The 9,394-nt window shown below is 42.1% G+C and overlaps 1 protein-coding gene and 1 long non-coding RNA gene across 2 annotated transcripts; one reads left to right on the top strand and one right to left on the bottom strand.

Annotated features, from left to right (window-relative positions):
• LOC8069528 (putative PAP-specific phosphatase, mitochondrial) lies at nt 338-5,532 on the top strand. Its single transcript, XM_002439264.2, has 9 exons — nt 338-592; nt 725-890; nt 2,980-3,082; nt 3,173-3,408; nt 3,493-3,555; nt 4,071-4,453; nt 4,786-4,864; nt 4,969-5,019; nt 5,139-5,532. The coding sequence occupies exons 1-9, from the start codon at nt 498-500 to the stop codon at nt 5,280-5,282; spliced, it is 1,320 nt and encodes a 439-aa protein (XP_002439309.1). The 5' UTR covers nt 338-497; the 3' UTR covers nt 5,283-5,532.
• Nucleotides 5,701-8,970, bottom strand: LOC110430039. Its single transcript, XR_002447233.1, has 3 exons — nt 8,548-8,970; nt 7,040-7,101; nt 5,701-6,812 (listed from the first exon to the last, which is right to left on the bottom strand). It is a non-coding gene; the product is annotated as an uncharacterized LOC110430039 (long non-coding RNA).

Here is a 9,394-nt window from a genome sequence, read left to right on the forward strand (position 1 = left end):
CCACGACGTAACCACACCATCCAGGATACCTAGCTGGACCACATATTATGATACGCACTCCCTGAGAGGCTCAGCTGTCTTCTGCCAAAGTTTACGCCTGTGGATGCTATTCGTTTTCAACTGTTTTTCTTATCTTCTGATTAATCCCAATATAAATGCAATGCGGAATATATATGTACACTAGTCTTCAAAAGGGACAAGTAATTTAACCTGAGACAGAAGTATTTAGAAACATATAATATTTCAGTACGGCATAATCACATAATTCCAGCAAGTGCGAGATGGACCATACAAATTTCTTGAGGATGGAGGGCGTTGCACCAACTCTATGTACCAAGACGCCCAGCATCTGAGCATCAAGCAAATCATTTATATCTGCCAAAGCAGTTATTTCTACGACAGAATCCCCCATTTGGTTTTTGCTCCATCATCCGGCAACATCACATCACACAAACTGTGCTATACGTTTAGCATTTGATAGAATTCAGACGATCGACATGCCGCTCGCCCTCCAGCTGCGGCTTCCACTGCCACGTGTCCTCGTCGTCCAGCGGTGCAGGTGCAGGCTGCCCCCCTCACGCCTCTCTGTAAGGTAATTCATTACTTGTTCCAGTCCTTCCCTCGGCAGAGACATAGAAAGAACTTGCGATCCATGTAGTGTCAGTTGTTACAGCTAGAGCGGGAACCGGCGGCAGTAGCTCACCACCGTCGTCGTTGTTGACAGGGCAGAAGCGGCGGCCGGGGTGGCAGTGGCGGCAGCGGCGGCGCCATCGTCAGTCGTTCATGATGAACTGTGCATGCTACCCTTCTCGCCGGAGCTCGCTTCCCACCACCGTGAGCTCGCCGCTGCTGTCGCCTCCGTCGAGCGAGCCTGCCGCCTATGTGTCGATGTGAGTTATTATTCATCGACGGCTTTGTGAGTTTTTGAGCGTGGGAGTTTTAACCACCTTCACGGTGCAGTACTAATAAATTAGTGAGCACTCTCACTCCGTCAAGAAGTGTTTCTCAATCAACAAAAAAACTTTTTGTGGAACCCTTTATGAAGCATCCCACACCTAACACCGGCAGTCGATCGATCCACGTCAAAATTTTTGACACCGGCACCTTCTCTTACCGGCTCGCCCGCGTACCCACGACCATCCTCGCGACCCACAACGCCTTCTTCCTCACCAGTCGCGACCTTTAATTCGTCCCACGCTGCCCTGCCTACTACGCGAAACCGCCGCACTTCCTTTCACATGGATGGAGCCTATCGCACCCTCCGCTCTGCACTTCGTCCCTTGCCGGCTCACGGGGGCCTCCGGTCGCTGTAGGCGGAGTCAGAATTGTTGCGGACGAGGGAGGAGACACAGGGATCGAGTCCCCCTGAGTCATTGAAGGTGGACTGGTGGGCAAACTCCACGCCGCCGGCGTCTTGGATGATGTCACAGGAGGAGCAGATGAGCGCGCCAGAGTCCTAATCCGCCTCCGCAGAGAAGGCGAGAAGCGCCGCAATGAGAGGGAGTAGGAACCGGCTGGTGGAAGAGGAACCGCACCTGGGCGAGAATCACGTCTTGTGGGCCGCAGCGGCGTTGAGCAAGGGCGAGAGGTGCACGACGCAGTCGAGCATGGCGGACGGAGCGGTCGCCAACTACCTGACGCGCGCGGCATTGCACCCACGAGGCCAACGTGTTCATGAGTCATGACGGTGGAAGGGACATGCGCCATCAGGCCCATCACCACGGTGCTCGGCGGGACTTCAGGGGTCAACATCCTCCTACCGTGCCCGGGCTTCGCACCGATCACCGGCACTGTGCCCCCAGTTCTACGACCTGCTGCAGCGGCTTGGCTGGGAGGCCGACTTTGCCGACATCTGCGAGCTGGCTGTTGGCTAACACCACCATGGCTGTCGTTGTTGTCATCAACCCCAACGCTCAGCACATTTTACAGGTGTGGTGATTATTCAACTGCAAAGTTCAGACATTTAATGGTAGTTCATGAATAATAACCCGTATATATCTCTAAGCTTCTACCCTTATGAATTCTAGGAACAAATGGACCTCATGTTGGTGCATATAATCTTCTTTGTGTCCATGTTTCGAAACTGCAAGGTTGAAATTAAATCTTGCTAATTGCAAAACTGCATATCACTGAATCCTGCAGTCCGCTCAAGGCGTAGGGATAGAACACACATGTTTTCTCAATCCTTCTTATACTTTTGTTTTGAAACAATTTATTGGGTGTGTATGTAATCTTTTTTCCATGATTCTATGAATAAAGTTGTATGGTACACACGTGCGTGTCGCACGTGCCTATCCACTAGTCATCATAAAAGACTATAAGGTCTGCTATTTAGTCATAGATTGGAGAATAACTAATGTTTTTATTAATGGCCTTTTATGTGCAAATACCAAAAACTCTATTTCTTTATAGTCAGGTGTGGTAATAAGACCTTGTTTAGTTGGAGTACGAAAATTTTTTGGGTATCATATCGAATATTTTGTAGGATGACGAAAGAAGTATTCGGATACTAATAAAAAACTAATTACATAACTCGCTTGGAAACTGCGAGATAAATTTATTAAGCCTAATTAATCCATTATTAGCACATGTGGGTTATTGTAGTCACTTAAGGCTAATCATGGACTAACTAGGCTTAAAAGATTTGTCTCGTGATTTCCAACCGAACTATGTAATTAGTTTATTTTTTATCTATATTTAATACGCCATGCATGTGTCCAAAGATTCGATGTGATGAGTGAAATTTCTTTAGGGTGAGAACTAAACAAGGACTAAGAGTACCGAAATAGGTTCTGACTACAAGAGTACAACAAGACACATCACACAGGGGGTTCAGAGACAAAATCTTATACGCCCAAATGTTAAACTTTCTGAGCTATCATCAAATTGGGATTAGATATTTGCCTGAGATACCTTTGAAAATATTTCCAATAACCTCAGCTAAATTTTGCTGGTTGAAATTGCCGATTGCCATGACAGGTGAAGGCATCGCTGCTTTCAGGTGACAGGAAGTTTCTTGAAAAGAATGACGAAACTCCTGTAACAATTGCTGATTTTGGTGTTCAGGCCCTTATTAGCTTTGGTAATTCATAGCTGAGCTCCTCAATCAGGTTCTGTTTTGCAATTTGCATCTTTGTCTGATACTACCTGTATGCTGGTGTGTCGTTGGAAGAGCTACAGCAATTGTTTCCATCAATACCTCTGGTGGCAGAAGAGGACTCGGCATGCCTACGGTCGTTGAATGCTGATGAAAGCAATAGTAATGAACTTGTTGAGTCAATTTCAAGTTTTGTTGCAGAAAGAGTCAGTAACAGTGGTTCACCATTAAGTCATGCTGATGTGTTGAGCGCAATTGATAGAGGAGGCAAGGATGCTGTCTCCTTCGATCCAAATCCCGCTACTTATTGGGTATGTTGTGTAAGTTTCATAATTATTATATGTCCAGATCTGCAAAAGTTGCTTCCAGATAGTAAAGTTGCTGAGGTTTTATAGGTGCTTGACCCGATCGATGGTACTAAGAGTTTCTTGAAAGGAGCAGATGATTCCCTGTATGTGGTATGTCTCTCTGGAGAAATTTGCTGCATATGGCTCGTGATTATATATATTTTTATCACCACGTAAATGACTGAAATGTGGAACAAAGCCATTTTATGAAATGCACAAGCATACAATTTGTTATGGGCTGCAAATTTCAGTATGCACAAAAATGTTATGCACATTGAACAAGCATGGAACTCAGTGTAGTTTGTCTCTTTACTTTCCTTTAATCTCTACCTAAAGCATTGTTAGTTCGGACATATGCATCAAAAGCGACAAATATAATCACCACTGTGAGCTTCATTATAAGTTTGGGGGTTCAAGGTTTGCAGTTTCTCAGAGGCCATTACTGAAACAAATCATTGATTAACTGTGGATGAGAATGCCTGTGGATGTTTTTTTATGAGGTTTGACAGACTCGCATGTCTGAATACCAAGGCTGTCGCTGTTGCATAGCATTAGATCTTGATCACTTTGTTTCTTTATTCTCATTCATCCAATAAGAAGCTTTTTGGTTTGGTTCTTATTATTAGGTGGGCTTGGCTCTTGTGGTGGATGGAAAGTTAGCAGTAGGAGTCATGGGATGTCCGAATTGGACTGATGGCATCACAGACAAAAACAATGATGAATCCCTTGCAGCCCCTCCTGGTCGTGGTATCCTTATGGTGTCTCATGTAGGCTGTGGCACTTGGTCTAGGCCCTTGTCTTCTGAGATTGACCAGTTCACTACAGCACTGGATGCTTGGAAGAGATGCTTTGTTGATCCCTGTTCAATTGCACACATGGCACGCTACTGCATTGTTGATAGCCATACATGGGATATGATGCCACTGTCTCTCTACTTCAATTCAACAATGGATCAATCTGATCCCAGAGATGAGAATAGAATTCTTCTCCAAAATTCTTGTGGTGGCAGGTTTGTTTAATTTTCCTCCAAAAATATATGTGCATGGTTGTTTACGTTCTAAAAAATTTAAACATGGTTCTTGTGAAGTCTTCTCGAGGACTGGCAATTATTTATCCTTGTCCTAATTCTCAATGGATAGTGTGTTCTGTTGTTTGCTAATAGTTTTCCATCAATATTTAGAATAGAACCAATAGTTTCTTGCACTCTTCTGCTGCCGTAAATTACTTTACTTTCTACAATAGTATGTTAGGATGAAAGAAACTATCTTATACTGGTTAATGAGTTCTTAATATATGATTTACCATGCTATATATGCTCATATTGTTGTTGCTGCTTTCTAGCTTGTCCAAGTATCTCATGGTGGCCTCCGGGAGAATGTCAGTTTTTATCCTCCTAGCACGAGCCGAAAAACAAATCAAGGTGTCCTCTGCATGAATTTTCTGTTGTACTGGATAACAAGTAAAATAACTTGTCGGCCTACTTAGCAGTTTTATTGACCCATTCTGTTCTGGCTGTTCACGTAGGCTTGGGACCATGCAGTTGGGGTAATTTGTGTTCAGGAAGCTGGAGGGCAGGTATGCCCTATTTACTAATCCTGGAATACAAATATATAGCAAGTGTCCTTTTGTTCTATACTTGTGTTGATCTTTTACATTATAACCATGCTGATTTTGTAACTTGAAAAAACTGACAGACATGTGACTGGAGAGGGGAACCTTTGGATTTTGCTGCTGACCAGACAGGGCGCAGAATCATCTACCCTTGGGGTGGTGTTCTGGCTACAAACTGTGCTCTTCATGACGAGCTTGTAGAAATGATCACAGCAACTTATAATTAGCAGTGTCGCATTGCTTTGGACCCAAACACAGTTATGATTTTTTACTAAAATTTTAGCTAGGTGATACCGCTAGACCATCAGATTGTATTCCTTCTCCCCGTTGAAAGAAAAAACCACAAACATGTCTGATTATTACTTCCAGTGTCATTACGAAAAAGATATATACATGATGGAAACTGATGCTGTCCCTGAATGGTGCCTCAACAGCTTCAGAGACACTGCTTTGAATGAAGTCTACTTTTTGCGCTTTTGTAATCTGTACTTTTTTATTTCTGTAATAAAACTTCAGTAGGGGCTCCCTTGCCCCTCCTGCTCCAAAAAAAAAACAGCTTGAGAGACTTCATTCATCAGATGCTGTGTCCAAGTCAAACATGGCCATATCCTTATCATCCATATTGGTATCCGATTGCCTGCAAAATTATAGAACCGTTTTTGTGTTCACAATGCCTGAATTTGTTGTACCCATCTTTGTCCATGAATTCAAATTTTAAAACGACAAAAAAAGCCTCACTCCATGACCGGATAGCGATCTCCCTGTGGTAATCTTCATGCAGGATTGCAGCTTGTTAAACATCATTAGCTAACATAATCTATCGCTACAACGGGATTTGCTGCAGCAGCATGGTCTGAACATTCTTGTTAAACCAACTAGATGACGTCACAGGGAACTGCACTGAACCCCTTGTCACATTGATCTGCCATGTCCCGGCCGCTGCCATTACCCTAGTCAGCTAGCTTGCTGTGTTGCTGCTGGCAAAGCACCATGTCCATGGTCTGTTTCCGTACTTGATCGGGAGTGTACTGCACCCAGCTGGAGAACCCCATTCCTCTTTCCACTGAATAGGAGCCACTGCATTGGCAATAGCATTGCATGACACAATTCTTGCAGTCATTTGTGAATAAATTGCGGATATGCATATCTTTTGTATTCAGTCTAGGTTTTGTGACTTTCTTTTCTATTTAGTCTAATGAATTTTGTAATGCATATTAAACACCCTAAACCATTTCAAATGAAAAACATTTGAACTGAAAAGTTTAAGATCTTTTTGACTACTACAACTTTGATTTAGGTCTTTTCTCCATCCAAGGTCATTTAAAATTCATAAAGTATTGAATTTTAAATGATTTCCTCGAAAATTTGCAATAGCACACAAGAAAATGACTTGGTGGTTCACAATAACACTCAAGGAAGTTGCATATTTGCTTGGAGGCTGAATGGAACCGGCAAAGGACACAAATTACCTTGTAGGTTCACTGATTTTGGCACTCAAGGAAATCCTGGCCCCTAAGGAATTTTTGGTTTGGTGTTGTGATGTTTTGTTTATTTTAGCCTTATTTGGATATTGGCTAAAATCAGCGGCGGATCCAGGATTAGGATAAAGGGGGCCTAAATAGTATAAGTGCCTCTCAAACTCTCAAGTATCAAAGAGTGAATAATAAGAAAACAAGGAAAAAAGGCACTAGCTTGATATCACGGAGTCATTATTCCTAGATGATCTCCATTAATCACAATTTCCCATTTCATCAATCCTGCAAGGAAAAAAGAGCAAAAATATAGTAACTATAAAAGCATTTGGGTACAATACTCTTAAACAAACATCCCTATATATATGAAACTTTTTAGATGCTACATGAAATTCACAAAATTATCAAGAAAACTAGTTCTAATTAAAATCCAGAAACTATAAAGTCATGACTACTTCAATCGTACTTTCGGAAAAGCATTAAGGATTAATCTTCTAGTAATTTGATCAAACCTGTTCTTTTGAAGAATAAACATCATATCTGCTACGCCACAACCACTACTGCACCTCTGCAACTGCAGATTTCGTAAAATTCTAATGAGCATATCTCCAAAGTAAGTTAGTTATTGATCTCTGAAGTTATAATGATACATGTATAATTCTATATACCTAGTTAGTAGAAATTAATCACATAAGCATTTAGATTCTAGATTTACATGATGATAAAATTAATGAAAGGACAATATAGAAAAGTGTTCATGTGAAAAATCCTTATCTAGTTGTGATACTTGACAGAGGGATCTTGTGAAATTTTTAAGGCCTTCCAAGGAATCTTTTGCTCTTATATATAGTCTATGCCGCATATCAATGTAAACTGATTTCACATATGACTTGAGTTGCTTCCATCTCTCTCCAATGGTTCACAGTATCCATTTTTCATGTGAGAAAGGTAAGGAATCTCAATGCAAACCAATAGAAAAGGAACATATGGTAAAAACATAATTTAGTTAGATATTAAAATTTAGCAAACATAAGGTAAAAATGCAAGTTAGTTACGAGTATACTAGGAAAAAATAAACTCTTGAGTATGAGCTGAAAGGGTACACAAGGTCTGCTCATAATTGGGAGGCCTTAAAGGTCGCTGGACAACTGATATGTCATTTCCATTGCATTGCTCGCCTGAAATTTGATATACTCCCTCTGTCTCTTTTTAATTGTCGCCGTTGGTGTGTGCCACAAATTTGACTCGATTTGTAGAAAATACGTGCAACATTTATATCTCCAAATAAATTTGTTAAAAAACTAAATTCAAAGATCTTTCTAATAATACTAATTATGTATTATAAATATTAATACTTTTAAATATATAATTGCCGGCAGTTGTTTTTCGGGAAGCGTAAGCGACAATTAAAAAGGGACAGAGGGAGTAAGTCTTTAATTATCATTTGGTAATTAATTATGTGACACAACCATGCAAAGACAAGTAATAAGAAGAGATATGGTCAACGATCTGTATTATCCACATTAAAGAACTGCACCTAAAATACATGCATTAGGGAGATGGTTGTCGTGGTGTGCTTCCCCAGTAACAGCTAGATTGGCCTTGAAAGTAGATACTGTATACAAATTCAATATTTGATCTACACTATTTACAGCATGGACTTCTTTTGCAAGAATTCTGACACAATTCAGTAGATATACAGAAATCTGAGCAGTTTTTTAAGGTAACGTGAGCCACGTTTTCCTTTTCCTTTTCCTTCTCTATTCAGTAATAGAAAGCCCTTAAAGAAATATTTAGGTACTTGTGATGGTTCCATCTCGGTTCATAACTGCAACACTAATTTGGGTTATGTTCATCTAAGGAAATATGAATCGAATACAAACCACATGGACCAAGACAAGGCAAACACACAGACTGGAAAAGTACAATCTATGTAATCAACTAATCAAGGAAACAGAGGAATAATATGAATTCACGTGAACAGGGAATGGGGATCTGAAAGCAGGGGAAGATAACTAACCACCACACATCAAGCGCCACTGCCGCCGCCGGCGCCGCCGCCGATGGGATTTTGTAGCCATCGGCAGTGCGCACCTGCGAGCCATCGCTGTCGCCGTTGGCCATCGGGGTTCTGTCGCCAGCAGCACTGTGCTTATCGGAGCCACCGCCGCCGTCGCTCCGTGCTGCTGCACAACCGAGGGCTATGCTTTCCATGCCTGATCTAATTTTTCAGCAAAACGAATGGATGGATCGAGTGTTGGTTGATGTTGGAATGGCTGCCTAAAAGATCAAGACGTGAGAGGAAGAAGAGGGATTTACGCCAAGAACTTGCAGATGGGACTGTGTGAGGATGGGATGCTTGGCAGTTTCTCCAATTTATTCTTGGGTAGGGTTTTTTTTCTCTTTGGTTGACGTGGGGCGTGCAAGTGGAGTACATGAGCCGGACTCGGTACATGTGTGCGTTGTAAATTATCCGATGCTGAAGGGGGGTTTGTGTTGTAGTGACACAAGCTAAGAGGTTTTAAGCACACAAGGAACATCTATCTTATTACATGAAAGATCAAAGCCTAACACTCCCCCTTTGTCAACAAGTGCCAAAAGGGGTAGGCCGCAAAGGAGAAGAAACAACTACTCAATATCGAAGTCCTCATCGTCGCCATCGTCGTCCTCATCGTCATCATTATCATCGTCCTCTTCACGGTATTCCTCATCCTCAGGAGCAGCCACTCCTTTGCCATGGGGGTGAGAAGTAGGCTCATCCGGATAGGCTTGGCAAGCCTCATCATAAAAGCGCAATAGGATCACGAGGAGGCACAAATGGTGGAGGAGGAGAGGAGACAATACCAGCCTGCTGCTCAAGACGATAG

The sequence above is a fragment of the Sorghum bicolor genome, chromosome 9 (assembly GCF_000003195.3).
Source record: "Sorghum bicolor cultivar BTx623 chromosome 9, Sorghum_bicolor_NCBIv3, whole genome shotgun sequence".
Lineage (NCBI taxonomy): Eukaryota > Viridiplantae > Streptophyta > Magnoliopsida > Poales > Poaceae > Sorghum > Sorghum bicolor.

Coding starts and splice junctions, on each gene's coding strand:
- LOC8069528 (XM_002439264.2), top strand. CDS start 498: ATGCCGCTCGCCCTCCAGCTGCGGCTTCCACTGCCACGTGTCCTCGTC. Junction 593..724: donor CCCTCACGCCTCTCTGTAAG/GTAATTCATTAC, acceptor CGTTGTTGACAG/GGCAGAAGCGGCGGCCGGGG. Junction 3,556..4,070: donor CAGATGATTCCCTGTATGTG/GTATGTCTCTCT, acceptor TCTTATTATTAG/GTGGGCTTGGCTCTTGTGGT.